At 71.6% G+C, this 15485-nt stretch overlaps 4 protein-coding genes across 4 annotated transcripts; 1 reads left to right on the top strand and 3 right to left on the bottom strand.

The window, feature by feature from the left end:
• Positions 1 to 141: 141 nt before the first annotated feature.
• On the bottom strand, positions 142 to 2893 carry CLP1 (cleavage factor polyribonucleotide kinase subunit 1). Its single transcript, XM_065636344.1, has 3 exons — positions 2859 to 2893; positions 2055 to 2677; positions 142 to 1009 (listed from the first exon to the last, which is right to left on the bottom strand). Exons 2-3 carry the CDS (start codon positions 2658 to 2660, stop codon positions 338 to 340), a joined length of 1278 nt encoding a protein of 425 aa, XP_065492416.1. The 5' UTR covers positions 2661 to 2677; positions 2859 to 2893; the 3' UTR covers positions 142 to 337.
• Positions 2894 to 6769: 3876 nt separating this feature from the next.
• Positions 6770 to 10295, bottom strand: SERPING1 (serpin family G member 1). The gene is made up of 8 exons (XM_065636377.1): positions 10251 to 10295; positions 10064 to 10133; positions 9454 to 9949; positions 9182 to 9319; positions 8906 to 9109; positions 8591 to 8733; positions 7995 to 8214; positions 6770 to 7439 (listed from the first exon to the last, which is right to left on the bottom strand). Exons 2-8 carry the CDS (start codon positions 10130 to 10132, stop codon positions 7189 to 7191), a joined length of 1521 nt encoding a protein of 506 aa, XP_065492449.1. The 5' UTR covers position 10133; positions 10251 to 10295; the 3' UTR covers positions 6770 to 7188.
• Positions 10296 to 10428: 133 nt separating this feature from the next.
• Positions 10429 to 12473, top strand: UBE2L6 (ubiquitin conjugating enzyme E2 L6). Its single transcript, XM_065636378.1, has 4 exons — positions 10429 to 10489; positions 11307 to 11396; positions 11871 to 12057; positions 12128 to 12473. The coding sequence occupies exons 1-4, from the start codon at positions 10469 to 10471 to the stop codon at positions 12280 to 12282; spliced, it is 453 nt and encodes a 150-aa protein (XP_065492450.1). The 5' UTR covers positions 10429 to 10468; the 3' UTR covers positions 12283 to 12473.
• A 218-nt stretch (positions 12474 to 12691) lies between these two features.
• On the bottom strand, positions 12692 to 15217 carry SMTNL1 (smoothelin like 1). Its single transcript, XM_065636917.1, has 8 exons — positions 15119 to 15217; positions 14787 to 15032; positions 14386 to 14536; positions 14195 to 14228; positions 13798 to 13938; positions 13214 to 13316; positions 12982 to 13133; positions 12692 to 12911 (listed from the first exon to the last, which is right to left on the bottom strand). The coding sequence occupies exons 1-8, from the start codon at positions 15215 to 15217 to the stop codon at positions 12767 to 12769; spliced, it is 1071 nt and encodes a 356-aa protein (XP_065492989.1). The 3' UTR covers positions 12692 to 12766.
• Positions 15218 to 15485: the final 268 nt, after the last annotated feature.

Below are 15485 nucleotides of genomic sequence, written 5' to 3'. Positions count from 1 at the left end.
CGGGACGCCCGTGTGCCCGCGGGAGCCCGGTTCGGGACCCGGTTCGGGACCCGGCTCGGGACCCGGCTCGGGACCCGGCTCGGGACCCGGCTGCTCCCTCAGCGCCCCCGGGCACCCACGCCCGGCTGTGCCCGGGCAGACACTCCCCAGAGCAAAAGGTTTCGAGGTTTAATAACAAACGTTAATAAGAAACGTTACAAAAGGATCTGAAACCACGGGGCAGGCGCAGGGAGGGATCCTGGGAGCCCACAGGAGCAGGGGGAGCCAGGGGGCCCCGGGAGCCCACCGGAGCAGCGGGGAGCCAGGAGCCCACCGGAGCAGGGGGGAGCCGCCCACGCTACTTGAGGTCCATGAAGCGGATGTCCATGATGAGCAGGAAGCTCTTGGGCAGCGGGCGCGGGGCAGGGGACAGCACGGTGAACACCTGCCGCTCCACGTCCACGCCGGTCACCACGATGAACCCGGCCACGCTGGTCTCCGAGATGTTGTCGTCGGGGCTGTCGGCCGTGCTGACGCTGAGCAGGTGGTGTACCATGTCCCGCCCCGGCGTCACCGGCACCAGCTTCAGCTGGTTGTCCTCCTGCGACATGCCCAGCGGCAGGCACGAGTCCGGGATCGTGGGAGCCCCCACCTTGTAGATCTTGACGTCGGAGAACTTGACGTCGAAGGCGTGCGGGTAGAAGCAGCCGCGGAAACCATAGAAGTACTCGCGGATGCGGTCATCGCGGCACTCGCGGCGGAAGTCCTTGGAGCGCTCCACCACGCCGCCAGACTTGGGCAGCAGGACGGTGCGCACAAAGTGCGGCAGGTCCCGCTTCAGCTCATTGTAGAGCCGCTCCTGGTCCAGCACCACCACCACGTCCACCTCGAAGGCGGAGGCGGCATGCACCAGTGCCTGGTAGCCCGAGCCCTTCACCCAGCCGCAGGTGTTGATGACGCAGCCGCTGACCGAGGCACGGCGGTTCACCTCGCAGCGCTGGTTGAAGACATCAGCCAGGCGGGATGTGATCTACGGGGAGAGCGGGCGCAGGCGTCAGGACGGAGAGACCTTTCGGGGGCACTTGCGTCCCCAAACTGCGGCTGCTCTCTCCAGCACCATCCCTGCCTCCTTCAACACCCCAGAGCTCAATCCCTGTGGCAGAACTGAGCTGGCTGCGACCGGGCAAGGAGCTCAGGGAGGAGCGGGCGGTCCCAAGGTGACAGCCTGGTCTTCCCCTCAGGGACATAGTGACCCCTGCGCTGTCCCAACACACTCGGTTATTTACCACTGAGGCCCCAGCACAACGCCCAGCCCCTGAGCAGCCACGGGGGTGAGATCCTCCCCACCCCTAGCCACAAAGAGGGATGTGCCGAGCAGGAGGCTGAAGCTGTTCCCCAAACGTTACAAGAGTGACAGACTGTGGCCAGTGCTGTTCTGTCCAGAGGGCTGTGGTGGCCTCCAGCCAGGCAGGGGCCTCTGCCACCAAACAGCCGCAATCAGCTTTTTGGGCATCTTCAGGTTTTTCTTGGACATCTTTCCACCTGGGTTTCCAAGAACAGGGTGCAGGAGGTCCCTGTGGGGGGGATGCTGTATGGTGACGGTCACTACGCTCTAGCTGACACTGTTTCCGTGTGAGAGAGATCGGACGTGCCTGCAGCCGCGCTCTGCTCCGCTCTCGCCCGAGGAGCCTGCGGGCCGGGCTGCTTGCTGTGAGCTGCGGCTCTGGCTCCGTCCCCGCGGCAACCACGACTCACAGTCTGCGAAGGGCCCGCCTAGGGGCTGGTGGGCAGTGAGGGCTCAGTCGTGGCCCCTCAGCTCCTCTGTTCAGGGCTGAAGAGCTTCCCCTGGGGTTCCTGCAGCTCCTCCACCATCCCTGTTATGCCTCCCCCCTCACTGCCCCGACCCTCCCCAAGTCCCTGTGGAGCTGCAGTGCCATGGAACAGGGACAGTGCTCGGGGCCGCAGCCTCATACAGTGGCAAAAGAAACAGGACAATCCTGCCTGGGCAGGGAGCTCTGGAGCCGGCTCCAAACCCGGCCCTGCCCCAGCGAGAACCCCCAAGGCCCTGTACCCACCTTGTTGTACAGCTTGATGTTAGTGCCAGGCGTGGTGGAGCCGAAGTGGTAGACGAGCGGGGCCTGGAGCGAGAATCCCTCCTCCACGTCGGCCGGGCGCTCGATGTAGAGCGCACCCATGGTGCCGGGGATGGACACGGAGCCCTGGCCCACGTCCAGCTCCACGAACGTGGGCCGGCGCCCCAGCCGCACCGCATAGTTCAGCAGCAGGCGGCACACGGTCGACTTGCCCACGTCGGTGGGTCCCACCACCATGACCCGGGGCCCGCGCTCGTCCTCCCGCTCTGCCTGCCGCCGCATCTGCTCCAGGGCCGTGTGCGTGTTGAGGTACAGCAGCATGGGGGTGTCCTTGGACACGTAGGCCACCTCGGTGCGGCCGCTGAGCTGCACGGTGCAGCCGTGCCAGGTGAACACGGCCACCTTGGCGCCCGCGTCGAAGCTGAACTTCTTGTTGCGCGTGAGCTCGGTGCCGAACACCTCGGCCATGCCGCTCAGCAGCTCCAGCTGCACCGTCTGCGACGCCTCCACCTCGAAGCGCAGCTCCGTCTCCCGCTCCAGCTCGAACTTGGCCACCTGCTTCTTCTCCTCGCCGCCGTCGTCCGCCATGGCGGGCCCGGGCTGCCCTGCGGGGGCGGCGGGTGGGCGGCGGGGCCGGGCCTAGGCCCCGGGCCGCCGCCCCGAGGCCGCCGAAGCCGCCCCCGCTCGCCCCCGCTCGCCCCCGCTCGCCCCCGCTCGCCCCCGCTCGCCCCCGCCCCCCGGGCCACGGTCACAGCGCCCGCCGGTGCCCCCGCCGCCCCTACTTACCGGGACGGCTGCGCTTCCGGGCCAGCGGGGCTGTGCCGGAAGTGACATCAGAGAGGCGCGCCCGGGCCGCCGGGCGGGGGGAGCCGCGCGGGAATTGCCATGGCAGCCGCGCGGGGCCGCCGGGTGACGTAATGACGCAGGGGGCGCCGCGCGGTGCATCCCGGGAAGCGGAGTCCGCGGCCCCGCTGGGTCATTTGCATATCATTTGCATACAGCGCGCGCCGCGCCCCGGCCGCGCGTTTGTGTCCCGCTGGACCGCGGCCCCGGGGCGGCTGCATCCCGGCTGCATCCCGGCCGCATCCCGGCCGCATCCCGTCCGCATCCCGGCCGCATCCCGTCCGCATCCCGGCTGCATCCCGGCTGCATCCCGGCCGCATCCCGGCCGCATCCCGTCCGCATCCCGGCTGCATCCCGGCTGCATCCCGTCCGCATCCCGGCCGCATCCCGGCCGCATCCCGGCCGCATCCCGTCCGCATCCCGGCTGCATCCCGGCCGCATCCCGGCCGCATCCCGGCCGCATCCCGGCCGCATCCCGGCTGCATCCCGTCCGCATCCCGGCCGCATCCCGGCTGCATCCCGGCCGCATCCCGTCCGCATCCCGGCCGCATCCCGGCCGCATCCCGGCCGCATCCCGGCTGCATCCCGTCCGCATCCCGGCCGCATCCCGGCTGCATCCCGGCCGCATCCCGTCCGCATCCCGGCCGCATCCCGGCCGCATCCCGGCCGCATCCCGGCCGCATCCCGTCTGCACGCAGCACCCCCGCGGCCATCTGCGTGCTTCCCGGCGCGGGGAGAGCGCTGGGGACGCGGGGGACACGGGCGACCGGGGGACACGGGGGAAAAGGGGGACATGGGGGGCACCGAGGGGCCGGCGGCGCCCGCAGCGCATCCCGGCGGCGGGGCTGACGTCGGAGATGCGGGCGGTGACGTCACGGCGGCGGGGGATGAGTCACGGTGCCGTGATGCAGCCCCGGGCACGCAGCGTCCCCCCCGCCCCCCCCGCGACTGCCCCGGGGACAGCGGCGGCAGCGGCGGCAGCGGAGACAGCGGCGGCAGCGGCGGCAGCGGGGACAGCGGCGGCAGCGGGGACAGCGGGGACAGCGGCAGGCGGTGAGCGGCTCCCGCACTCCCGGCAGCCCCGGGGACCCTCGTCTCCCCCTCGGGACCCCCATCCTGTCACCCCTGGGACCCCCATCAACCCCCCCCCGGCTGCCCTCCCCGAGCCCCCTCCGGGCCCGCAAACATTGTCCCATCCGGCACCCCCATCCTCCCACCTCAGGACCCCCATCGTCCGCCCAGGATCCCCAGACTGTTTCAGCAGGAGCCCCAGACCCCTCTTAGGGGACCCCCCCATCGCCTCCCGCTGACCCGCTCTGCTCCCCCCTCTCTCAGCCCCACCCGGGTCTCCCTGGGGACAGCAGGGACGGGGCGGTGTCCCCCCGCGCTGTCCCTCATTGCTGCGACAAGCTGGCCCGCTCTCGGCTGGCAGCGGGGTTGGGGGGCGGCTGAGACGTGGGGGTGTTGGGGAGAGGGGGCCGAGGCAGTGACCCCCCCACCGCCTCCCGTTACCCCCTCGCAGGCCGCCCCCCTTTTCCGCCTCCTGCTCTCCTGGGGGGGCCCGGGGCGGCCGTGCCCCCCCCACCTCCCCGCGGGAGGAACGACGGCGCTGGGCGCTCTGCTGCGCTGCTTCCCCTGCGAGCGGCTCTGCGGGGGCTGCGCGGTGCCCCCGGTGCCCCCGCGCCCCCCCGGGGCCCTGCCGCCCGCCGCGCCGCCCCCCCGCCGCCGCCTGCCCCCCCGCACGTTCCGCAGCTACCTGCCGCGCTGCCACCGCACCTACAGCTGCGTGCACTGCCGGGCGCACCTGGCCCGGCACGACGAGCTCATCTCGAAGGTGGGGGCTGCGACAGCCGGGTACCCGCGGTGTCCCCGGGGGGTGAGCTTCTGCCCGTGGGGGGGCTGGGACAGCCGGGGACCCCCGTGGTGCCTCTGGTGTGGCAAGTGTCCCCCCGTGGTGTCCCCAGGGTGGTGAGTGTTCCCTCCGTGTAGTCCCCGGGGTGAGGACACTCCCCACGATGGTAAACATTGCCACAGTGTCCCCAGGGCGGTGAGTGTCCCCCCGCGATGTCCTGGGGGTGGCAGGTGTCCCCCGTGGTGCTCCCGTGGAGGTGACCATCTCCCCCTCGGTGTCCCCAGGGTGGTGAGTGTCCCCTCACGGTGTCCCCGGGCTCGCGTGTTGCAGCCCATGGGGGTGATGCAGCGGGGCAGGGGACACGAGTGGCCCAGGGGACGCGGGGCCCGGCCGGTGACTCGTGCCGTGTCCCCACAGTCCTTCCAGGGCAGCCATGGCCGTGCCTACCTGTTCAACTCCGTGTGAGTACCCGGGGGCGGCGGCCGCGGGCGGGGTGGGCTGCCCTGTGGGCACCGGGGAGTCACCCCGGGCTGCTGTCCCGCCGGTGCCGGCCGTGCCGGGCTGTGCCGTGCCGGGCTGTGCCGTGCCGGGCTGTGCGGTGCCGGGCTGTGCGGTGCCGGCTGTGCCGTGCCGGGCTGTGCGGTGCCGGGCTGTGCGGTGCCGGGCTGTGCGGTGCCGGCTGTGCGGTGCCGCTGTCCCGCGGTGCCGGGCTGTGCCGTGCCGGGCTGTGCGGTGCCGGGCTGTGCGGTGCCGGCTGTGCGGTGCCGCTGTCCCGCGGTGCCGGGCTGTGCCGTGCCGGGCTGTGCGGTGCCGGGCTGTGCGGTACCGGCTGTGCGGTGCCGGGCTGCGCGGTGCCGGCTGCGCGGTGCCGGCTGTGCGGTGCCGGGCTGTGCGGTGCCGGGCTGTGCGGTGCCGGCTGTGCCGTGCCGGCTGTGCGGTGCCGGCTGTGCCGTGCCGGGCTGTGCGGTGCCAGGCTGTGCGGTGCCGGGCTGTGCGGTGCCGCTGTCCCGCGGTGCCGGTGCCGGCTCAGACCCCGTCCCGACGCAGGGTGAACGTGGGCTGCGGCCCGGCGGAGCAGCGGCTGCTGCTGACGGGGCTGCACTCGGTGGCTGACATCTTCTGCCAGAGCTGCAAGACCACCCTGGGCTGGAAATACGTGAGTGCCCCCGCGTCCGCAACCCCCCCGCACCCCAGCCCTGCCGAGGGTACCCCCACCTCTACCCGCACCCCGACCCTGCCGAGGGCACCCCGAGCCCACCCTGCGGACACCGCGCCGGCCACCCCAAACCTGTAACATGAGCACTCCCGGGCACCCTAAACCCTTGCCCCGGGCACCCCTTTGCTGAGGCACCCCAAAGCCGCGGTGAAGCAGCCCCTGGGCACCCCAAGCCCATGGTGCCCGGGGGGGGTCTGATCCGTCTCCCCAGGAACAGGCGTTCGAGAGCAGCCAGAAGTACAAGGAGGGGAAGTTCATCATCGAGATGTCGCACATGGTGAAGGAGAACGGCTGGGACTGAGGGGCACAGCGGGGACACCCCCCGGCAGCGCCCCCGCCCCGGCGGCACCGCCCCGGGGTGCTGGCAGTGGGGACCCCCCCCCGCGCACCTGCGCGGTGCCCCCCTAGGAGTGCGGTGCCCGTCACCAGCATGTGGGGGCTGCGGTGGTTTTCCAGGGCAATAAAGGCTTCTTTTTAGGAAGGTGCTGAGTGTCACCTGCCTGCGACGCCGCCACCTCCCCGGCTCAGCCCTGGCACCCTGGGGTGACGCCTGGCACACAGCCGGGGCCCCAACGTGTCCCCAGCACCCGGGCTGTCCCCTCCCCACACGCCAGAGCCGCGCAGTGGTCAGGGCATTTATTGAGGCCTTAGCTGAGAGGGAAACTGAGGCACGGGGGGAGTGGGGAGGCGGGGACCTGTGGGGCGGGGGGAGTGACGGGCGGGAGATGGGGAGGGAATGGAGGTGGGTGGTGAAGGGAGGGGTGGAGAGATGGGGGAGGTGGGGAAGGAGGGAGGGAGAGATGGAGAAGTGGAGGGAGGGAAGGAGGGACAGGGAGGGATGGGAGGAGGGAAGGAAAGAAGGAGGGAGAAGAGGAAGAGGGGAAGGATGGGTGAGGGAGTGTGGAGAGAGGGAAGGGTGGGGGCTGGAGGGGGGTGGAAGGAGAGTGGGACGGAGGGAAAGGAGAGAGGGAGGGAGGGAGGAGAGGAAGGAGAGAGGGACAAGGGATGGAGGGAGGGAAACGAAGGATGGATGAGGGCAGGAGAGAGGAGGGATGGGAAGAGGGAGGGAGGGAGAGAGGAAGGGAAGAAGGGACAAGGCAGGGAGAGACAGGGAGGGAAGGAGGGAGAGGGGAAGAGGGGGGAGGGCAGGCAGAGTTTGGGGCACAGGCAGGGTTTGGGGCACAGGCAGGGTTTGGGGCTCAGGCTCAGGGCTGAGGGTCGCTCAGGCGGCCCATGAAGAGGGGGACGTCACTGGCGTCGTGCCAGAGGACGAAGAGGAAGGGGCGCAGGGCCTCCAGCAGCAACACCGTGCGGGCCACCGAGGTGGCCATGGCACCTGCCGCCTCCACGCCGGCCTCGTCCAGCGACAGCACCGCGCGGTGCCGCGCGGCATCCACCACCACCGCCGGTCCCCGCACCAGCCCGCACAGCTCCGCGTCCAGAAATAGCCCAAAGTCTGCGGCACCCAGGACACAGGGACACGGGGATGGACAGAGGGACAACAGGGATATGAGTGCAGAGGAGGCACGAGGGGCTTTGGGGACACTGGGGACATGGAGGGCAGTAGGGGCACACCAGGGACACTGGGGACAACAGGAACAAGGGGGCAATGTGGGGCACTGGGGGACACAAAGGGACATGGGGGACACCGGGGAGATGGGGGATATCGGGGCCACTGGGGGCACCAGAGACAGCAGGGTAATGTGGGGACCCTAGGAGACACTGGGGACATTATGGGCACTGAGGGCAGTGGGGTATGTCAGGGGCACTGGGGACATGGGGGACACCAGGGACACGGGGGCACTGGGGGACCCTGGGGACAACAAAGGCACGAGGACACCAGTGAACACCGGCGACATAGGGGACACTGGGGAAAGGGACCTGCACAGGGACTGGGGAGGGGACAGTGACATCCCGCAGGGAGTGACATCATTGCACGTCACTTGCACGGGATGTGACATGACTCAGCCCACCCAGCCCCAGGAGTGACACGGGGGGTCGGTGGCCTTACCCATGTCATGGACCAGGGCCACCACGTCCAGGGCCAGGTCAAGGCGCAGGCGGGGCAGGGCCAGGGCGGTGGCCCGGGGTGGGGTCTGGGCTGCCCGCCGCAGCAGCCCCAGGAAGGTGGTGGGGTCCAGCGCCTGCTCCAGGGTCCCCAGCGTCCCCAGGGGCCCCCGCGGCACCAGCACCACCAGGCTCAGCCCCCCACTCAGCTCCAGCCGCCCCACCTACCAGATGGACCCTTAGTGCCACCGCGGTGACCCCACAGCCTGGCACTCCCCAGTACCACCGCGGTGACCCCACAGCCTGGCATCCCCCCCAGCGCCAGGGGAATCACGTCACAGCCTGGCATCCCCTTCAGTGCCAGGAGAGTGACATCACAGCCTTGGCATCCCCCGGTGAGGTCACAGCCTGGCATCCTTCCCGAGTTCCATGGGAGTGACATCACAGCCCAACACCTCCTCAGCGCCGCCGCAGTGACCTCACAGACCCACAGCCCCCTCAGGGCCAGAGGAATGATGTCACAGCCCAGCACCCCCCCCAGTGCCACCGCAGTGACATCACAGCCTGTCCCCTGCGCCAGCAGCGGGTCCCACTGGGTACCTGGACCTGCAGGCGGGGGTCAGTGAAGGAGCCCACTGGGTACTTCTTGCTGGTCATGGTGGGCACCAGGCGGGGCGGGTGCCCGGGGCGCAGGAAGGGCAGCGGCACCGTCTGCTTGGCCTCCAGCGGCGTGCGCCAGGTGGCTGCGGGGACACAACACCGGCTGCGGGGGACAGGGGGACACGGGGGACGAGGGGCTGTGGGCTCGGCCCCATGATGGATCCTGGGGCAGATCTTGAGGCCAAGCTCGAGAACAGATCCCTGAGCCATGTCCCCCGAGCGGGTCCCGGGGCAGGTCCCACGGCGGGGCCGTACCGTGCAGGTGGACGGCGCTGAGCAGCAGCAGCTGGGGCTGGGGGGGCAGCACGGGCAGGAGTCCGGGCAGCAGCCCCCGGCTGGCCCTTCGCACCCACTCGTTGACGTGCAGCAGGTCCAGGCTCTCGTTGCCACTCAGGGCACTCGGGCGGGCGCCGTACAGGTGCCACGAAGCGTTGAGGAAGCGGGGCCGGAGGTGCAGCTCTGCCCGGTGGCACAGCCGGCATCAGCCCCACTGGCACTGCCAGCCCCGCCATACCTGGGCCGCTGCCTCACCTGGGTTGTGGAAGATCTGCGCAGCAGAGAAGAAGCCGGGCGCGTTGGCAAGCTGCCGCAGGGCGCCGTGCACGCAGGACAGCCCCGGTGGGTACGCCAGCACGGCAGCCAGGCGCTCACGGGTCTCACCACGGGTGCCTGTGGGCACAGGGGAGTTCAGCGAGTCCTGTGGTGCAGCCGCTGCTCCGGCTGGCACGGCCAAGGGGCCAGGGGTGAGGGCAGAGCCCATGGCAGAGCCCATGGCGGTGCTGGTGCCACCGGCAGCCCCTCACCCAGCAGCAGGTGTGAGAGCCCCATGGCCACATTGATGGGGGAGAAGAGCAGGTTGGCATCGGGCTGAGCAGCCTCTGCCATGTGCTGGTAGAAGCGGAGGGCGAAGGTGCCCAGCGCCTCAGCCACGGCCGCCCGCTGCTCCCCCGTGGGTGTCCCACAGGCCTCGTCCGGCTCCTCATCCTCGGGGCACGGCGGGACGCTGGTGCCTGGGGGGCCCTGGGTGGTGGGGGGTGCAGGTGCTGCCATGGTCCCGTTGACCCTGGTGCCCGACTCCTCAGCTGCTTCCTCAGGTGCCGTGGGGCCGGGGGGGTCCGTGGTGTTCAGAGGGGCGTCCAAGGCAGGCAGGTCCTCGGGGTGGGCAGGGGGGCTGGGCAGAGGCAGGACAGGTGCCCCTGCATCCCATGCCGGCTCTGGGGCAGGATGGGGAGGCACCGGCAGCGTCGGGTGCTGTCTGAGCAGCTTCACCTCACGGCGAGGGGCCTCTGGAGTGGGCACCTGAGCACGGGACCAGGGTGAGCAGGGACAGAGGCACCCAGGCGGGGGACCCAGGGGAGAGTGGACATGGGGGCAGCCGGGTGTAGGGAGCCCAGGTCTCTGGGACACACTTACCAGGGTGACGGTGGCCGTGGCTGTGGCCACCAGCCACACCAGGGGCAGCCAGTGCGTCACAGTGGGCATCCTGGTGGGCAAGCGGGTCAAGGGCTTGACAGGCGCCCACCACCCGCCCCACTCCCGGCACCCCGCACCGCCGGTCTGACACCCCGGGGTGGGCTGGGGGGCAGCAGCCCAGGCCCACCTGGGTGCCGGCGGGTCGGGTCCCCGTGTGTCCGGGCGGGCAGAGGGAGCTGGCGGGACCCGGCCCTGCCTGGTTAACGATTAAGGACAGCGGCGGGCGGCTGCCAGCGCTTCCCGTAAATCAGCCGGGGGGGCTCCGCCTGCCCCCGCTGCCCACTCCGTGCTCGGGGCGGGGCTCCAGCATCTTGCCCCGCCCAGCGGCACTGGGCACCGACAGCCATGGCCGCGAGGATCGTCAAGGTGGGCAGTGGCACCGGGGGACACCGGGGGGTACCGGGGCCGGCAGCGGCCGTACCCCCGTATCGGCACCCGGGGGCCGGACCGGGGGTGCGGGGCCGTGGCGGTGCCGGGAGATCCTGGTGTCAGCGCCGAGAAGTGCCAGCACCGGGGCGGGGGGTGGCCGAGGGGCGGCGGTCACAGGGTCCGGGGTCCCGCTACCGGCGTGCGGGAGGCGTTGGTATCGGGGTGGCGGGGGAGCCGGTACCGAGGTGCGCATGGTACCGGTGCAGGGGTGCTGGGGTTGCGAGTGCGAGTAGTGCCGGTACCGGTGTGCTGGGGCATGGGGGGTACCGGTGCGGGGCTATCGGTGTGGGGATGCCGGTGCGCGGGGTGCGGGTGCAGGGGGTGCCGGTGCAGGGGGTGCCGGTGCGGGTGCGGGGGTGCCGGTGCGCGGGGTGCCGGTGCAGGGGGTGCCGGTGCGGGTGTGGGGATGCCGGTGCGCGGGGTGCCGGTGCAGGGGGTGCCGGTGCAGGGGGTGCCGGTGCCGGTGCGCGGGGTGCCGCTGCGGGTGCGGGGGTGCCGGTGCAGGGGGTGCCGGTGCGCGGGGTGCCGGTGCGGGTGCGCCGGTGCGCGGGGTGCCGCCGCCCCCGCCGGTCGCCTCGCTCCGGTTTCGTTTCCCCGGCGCGGATGGCGCCGTGATGGGGCGTGGCTTGGCGATGGGCCCGCCCAGGGGCGTGTTCCCGGCGGGGCTCCGCCCACGGAGGCGTGTCTTCGGGTGGGTAACCCCGCCCACGAGGGCGTGTCCCGGGCGCCCCCGCCCACTCGCCGCCCCCTGCAGGAGCTGGACGAGGTGCGGCGCTGGGGCGGGGCCCGCGACCTGCGGCGGCGGGACGGGGACGTGCTGCGCTGGACGGGGCTCCTGCTGCCCGTGCGTGGGGACCGGGGCACCCGGGGCACGGGGCGTCCCTGGGCTGGGGGTATGGGGTGGGGCTCCTCCGGCGGGCGAGGGGCCGGGGTGCGGGGTTCCCGTGGGGGAACACGGGGGACCCGGGGCGGGCCCGTCCTTTGAGGGCTTGGGAGCACTATGGGGCACGGGGGACCTGGAGGGAAGATGGGCCCCTTGGGGCACAGGGCGTCCGCTAAGAGCAGTGGGGGACTAAGGGGGTTTCCTGGGGGCATTGAGTGAGTGTCGCTATCAGAGCAACATTGGGGAGGGTCCCCCTTGGGACACTGCGTGGGGAACCTGGAATCCTCTGCTGGGAGCACTGGGTGGGGATTCCCCTCCTGGGGGCTCAGGCTGCGGGGGAGTCTCCATGGGGGGCACTGGGTATCAGGGCTGGGACAGGGTCCACCCATGGACGCTGCAGCAGGGGGGACTGAGATGTCCCCCTTCCCGCGGCAGAACAACCCCCCGTACAACGCAGGCGCCTTCCGCTTCGAGCTGACCTTTTCCCCCCACCATCCGCTGGAGCCTCCCCACACCACCCTCTGCACCCGCATCTACCATCCCAGCGTGGATACCAACGGCCACGTCTGCCAGCCCCTCACCTCCAGCCAGCACTGGGTGCCCTCCACCCGCGCCGTCCAAGGTGGCACCTGGGGGATGGGGAAGGGGCACGGCAGGAGGGGCTGCCCGCCCTGACCCCCCCATGCCCGCAGTGCTGCAGGACCTGCTGCTGCTGCTGGACAGCCCGGACCCCCAGCGGGTGCTGCGGCCGGATCTGGCCCGTGAGCTCCAGGAGCAGCCCGAGGTTTTCCGGCGCCGGGCAGAGGAACACACCCGCCGCCATGCTGAGCAGCGACCGGACCCCTGAGCCCCCCAAACCTGAGGGTGCCCAGGGGCACCCTGGCTTCACCCTCCCTCTCTGCGCCAGCTGGGCTGGCCCTGGCATCACCCCCACGTTGGCGCTGGGGCATGGGGGCTCAGCCTGGCACAGTGCGGGGGTCCTGGCACCCTACAGGGGCCACCCCACCCTGTACATAAATTAAAAAAATCTACTCTTGCTTTGGTACCATGATGCCTCATTGGGATGGTGGGGGCACTGGGGAGGTGCTGCCCGCTGTGTGCCGGCCCTGGGGGGGGCTGCCCTGCCTGCTTGTCCCCTCTGCGGTGGCAGCGGGGCTGTGCCCACCCCAGTGCCAGCTTGTGCGACCCCCCCAACACTTGTTTGGTGCAAACATCCCCCTGCCCACGTGTCTCCCATGACAGATGTGGCCACTGCAGCCTGGCACCACAAGCCTTTACTGCTGGGGAGTGAAAGGGGGGGTGGCACAGGTGGGGGCCATGGGCGACCCCCCTCAGCGCTTCTTGGTCTTCACCAGCCCCTTGGCCACCAGGCAGCGGTACAGCTCCTGCAGGTACGTGTACACGCACTTGGCATCGGGCACCGGCAGCCGCACCATGTCCTCCACCTCCAGCAGCGGGGCGCAGCCCGCCCGCTCCCTGCAGGGACAGCGATGTCACCCGGGGCCACCCGGCCGGGGCCAGGGGCGGGGGCCGGGGCTGCTCTCACTCGGCAGTGGCGAAGGCCAGGGCGAAGTTGTGCCGGCGGGCGCCAGGCTCCAGGCTGCTGTACTCGAAGGCGTCGGGGAAGAAGCTGTGCAGCAGCGCGCAGAAGGCCAGGCCGCTGCCCCAGCTCCCCGAGAAGTTCTGCACGTCCACGTGCTGCCGTGGGGGACGAGGGACGGGGTCAGGCTGCCCCACGGCGCCCCCGGCCGCCCCACGGCCCCCAGCCCGGCTCTCACCTGGTACCCGCGGGTCCGGGCGCGGCACCACTCCAGCAGCATCGCCTTCACCGCGGCCGTGCCCCCCGCCCGCTTCAGGTGCGGGGCCGGGCCCGTGGCTGCGCTGCGGGCGGTGCCGGGTGCCGTGGGACACCCCGCACCCCCGGCCCTCACTACCCGCCAGGTGGCTCCCCCTCGGCCCCACCCTCCCCAAGACGACTTCCCATTAGCCAGTCCCTGCGCCGGGACCATCCCCATTGGTCCATCTGTGCCCCCAGGCACCGCCCCATTGGCTCATCCTTGCCCAGGTGTCCCCCGTTAGCCCATTTACCCGTGGCGGCCGCCCCGGGGTCCCCAGTGCCCCACAGCCCCGCAGTGGCCCCACAGCCCCGCAGTGACCCCACTGCCCTGAGTCCCCCCAACACCCCCACTGCCCCGTGTACCCCACAGCACCCCAGTGCCCCCCCACTGCCCCCGAGTCCCCCAGTGCCCCCCACTGCCCCCCGATACCCTACTGTCCCATGGCCCCTCAGTCCCCCCGTGCCCCCAGTCCCCCCAATACCCCCATTGCCGCCCCGTACCCCACCGGCCCCGGCCCCTCTCACCCTCCGAACTTCTCCAGGATGGCGCTGCGCCCCTGTGCCCGGGCGCTCACCCGTGGCCGCTCCCTGGCCCCCTCCAGCCTCGGCCTCGGCCCTGCCGTCCCGGGGGGCGCCCGGCCCCGCGCCCCCCCCGGCGGTGCACCCCTGCGGGCACAGGGGTGGCCCCGTGGGTAGGGGTGAGGGCAGTGCTGTGGCCACCCGTGGGGCTTGGGGCTGTGGGGTACGGGGGTGCCCGCGGGGGGACACAGGCTGTGGGGTGCCAGGCTGGGGCAGGGGGCTGTGGGGTGCCAGCCTGGGACAGGGGGCCGTGGGTGCCCGCAGTGGAGCAGAGCTATGGGGCAGCCCCGGTGCCGGTGGCCGTGGGGCAGCCGGGGGGCTGTGCCTCCCTGCTCATACTCACCTCTCACCGCCCCCCGGCCCCTCGGTGGTGTCGGCTGCAAGGGAGAGGAGGGGTCAGCAGGGTGGGAAGGGCAGCCCCGGGGTGGGGCCACCCACGTCCTCTCCGGGCACCCATGGGATCCCAAATGGGAGGCATCCCTGGGGCACCATCCCAGGGCCCCACTTGCCCACCCTGCCCAGCACAGCCCTTACCTGTGGGGGACGTGGGGGACGCCGGGGATGTGGGGGACACGGGGGACGTGGGAGACAGCGGAGACGTGGGGCTGGTGGCCTCCCCGGGGGACGAGCAGGAGGGGAACTCGGGCCACAGCTCATCCTCCTCGTCCTGCAGCCAGGCGGGCTCCTGCGGGCACAGCCGGGGTGGCACGGCCGGCACGGGTGCCGCCACAGGCCCTGACAATGTCACCCCTGTCCCTGGCACTGTCACCTGCTCCCTGGCACTGCCCGCATGGGCAATGGCACCCCTGTCCCTTGTACTGTCACCCTATCCCTGGCACTGTCACCCGGCCCCTGGCGCTGTCACCCCTGTCCCCAACCCTACCACACCTGTCCCCCACCCTGCCGCTCCCTGTCCCCCCCGTGCCCCCTCTCACCTGCCGGCCCCGGGTTGTTCCCGCTGCTGCCGGCCCCGGCCCAGCCGCCTCCCGCGCCCCCCCCGCCGCCGGCCCCCCGACCCCCCCGGCTGCCTCTGCCCCGGCATCGCCCCCGGCAGCACGCCCGGCACCACCTGTGCCGCCGGTGTCACCACCTGTGCCGCCGGTGTCATCCCCGGCCCCCTTCGGTGCTTCTGCCCCTGCATCGTGCCTGGCATCCCCTGCAGCCCCTTCGCCGGTGTCATCCTTTGCCTCCCCCGCTCCCCCAGAGTCACCCCCTTTATCTCCTGCTGCCCCAGTGTCACCCCCATCCTCCGCTCCCCCAGTGTCACCCCCTTTATCTCCTGCTGCCCCAGTGTCACCCCCCACATCCTCCGCTCCCCCAGTGTCACCCCCTTTATCTCCTGCTGCCCCAGTGTCACCCCCCACATCCTCCGCTCCCCCAGTGTCACCCCCTTTATCTCCTGCTGCCCCAGTGTCACCCCCCACGTCCCCCACTCCCTCAGTGTCACCCCTTGTGTCCCCTGCTACTCCACTGTCACCCCCCACGTCCCCTGCTTCCCTGCTGTCACCCCTCAAGTCCCCTGCTGCCCCAGTGTCACCCCCTGTGTCCTCTGCTGCCCCTGTCCCCTGCCCGTCACCCCCATCATCCCCCGCTGCCCGGGGGTCCCTCCCGCCATGTGGAGCTGCCGCCTCCTG

Source organism: Caloenas nicobarica, chromosome 5, assembly GCF_036013445.1.
Source record: "Caloenas nicobarica isolate bCalNic1 chromosome 5, bCalNic1.hap1, whole genome shotgun sequence".
Taxonomy (NCBI): Eukaryota; Metazoa; Chordata; class Aves; order Columbiformes; family Columbidae; genus Caloenas; species Caloenas nicobarica.
This window is presented reverse-complemented; position numbering and strand designations above follow the sequence as displayed.

What these genes read in the sequence shown, in the direction of transcription:
- SMTNL1 (XM_065636917.1), bottom strand. Translation starts at nt 15,217, where the DNA reads ATGTGGGGGGTGACACTGGGGCAGCAGGAGATAAAGGGGGTGACACTG. An exon ending in GGCAGCAGGAGATAAAGGGG is followed by an intron (nt 15,033 to 15,118) that starts GTGACACTGGGG and finishes GGGGAGGCAAAG; the next exon opens with GATGACACCGGCGAAGGGGC. An exon ending in GGGCCGGGGGGCGGTGAGAG is followed by an intron (nt 13,939 to 14,194) that starts GTGAGTATGAGC and finishes CTGTGCCCGCAG; the next exon opens with GGGTGCACCGCCGGGGGGGG.
- UBE2L6 (XM_065636378.1), top strand. Translation starts at nt 10,469, where the DNA reads ATGGCCGCGAGGATCGTCAAG. An exon ending in TGGCCGCGAGGATCGTCAAG is followed by an intron (nt 10,490 to 11,306) that starts GTGGGCAGTGGC and finishes CGCCCCCTGCAG; the next exon opens with GAGCTGGACGAGGTGCGGCG. An exon ending in GGACGGGGCTCCTGCTGCCC is followed by an intron (nt 11,397 to 11,870) that starts GTGCGTGGGGAC and finishes TTCCCGCGGCAG; the next exon opens with AACAACCCCCCGTACAACGC.
- SERPING1 (XM_065636377.1), bottom strand. Translation starts at nt 10,132, where the DNA reads ATGCCCACTGTGACGCACTGGCTGCCCCTGGTGTGGCTGGTGGCCACA. An exon ending in CCACGGCCACCGTCACCCTG is followed by an intron (nt 9,950 to 10,063) that starts GTAAGTGTGTCC and finishes TCCCGTGCTCAG; the next exon opens with GTGCCCACTCCAGAGGCCCC. An exon ending in GGCCCTGGTCCATGACATGG is followed by an intron (nt 7,440 to 7,994) that starts GTAAGGCCACCG and finishes TGGGTGCCGCAG; the next exon opens with ACTTTGGGCTATTTCTGGAC.
- CLP1 (XM_065636344.1), bottom strand. Translation starts at nt 2,660, where the DNA reads ATGGCGGACGACGGCGGCGAGGAGAAGAAGCAGGTGGCCAAGTTCGAG. An exon ending in ACATCAAGCTGTACAACAAG is followed by an intron (nt 1,010 to 2,054) that starts GTGGGTACAGGG and finishes CTCTCCCCGTAG; the next exon opens with ATCACATCCCGCCTGGCTGA.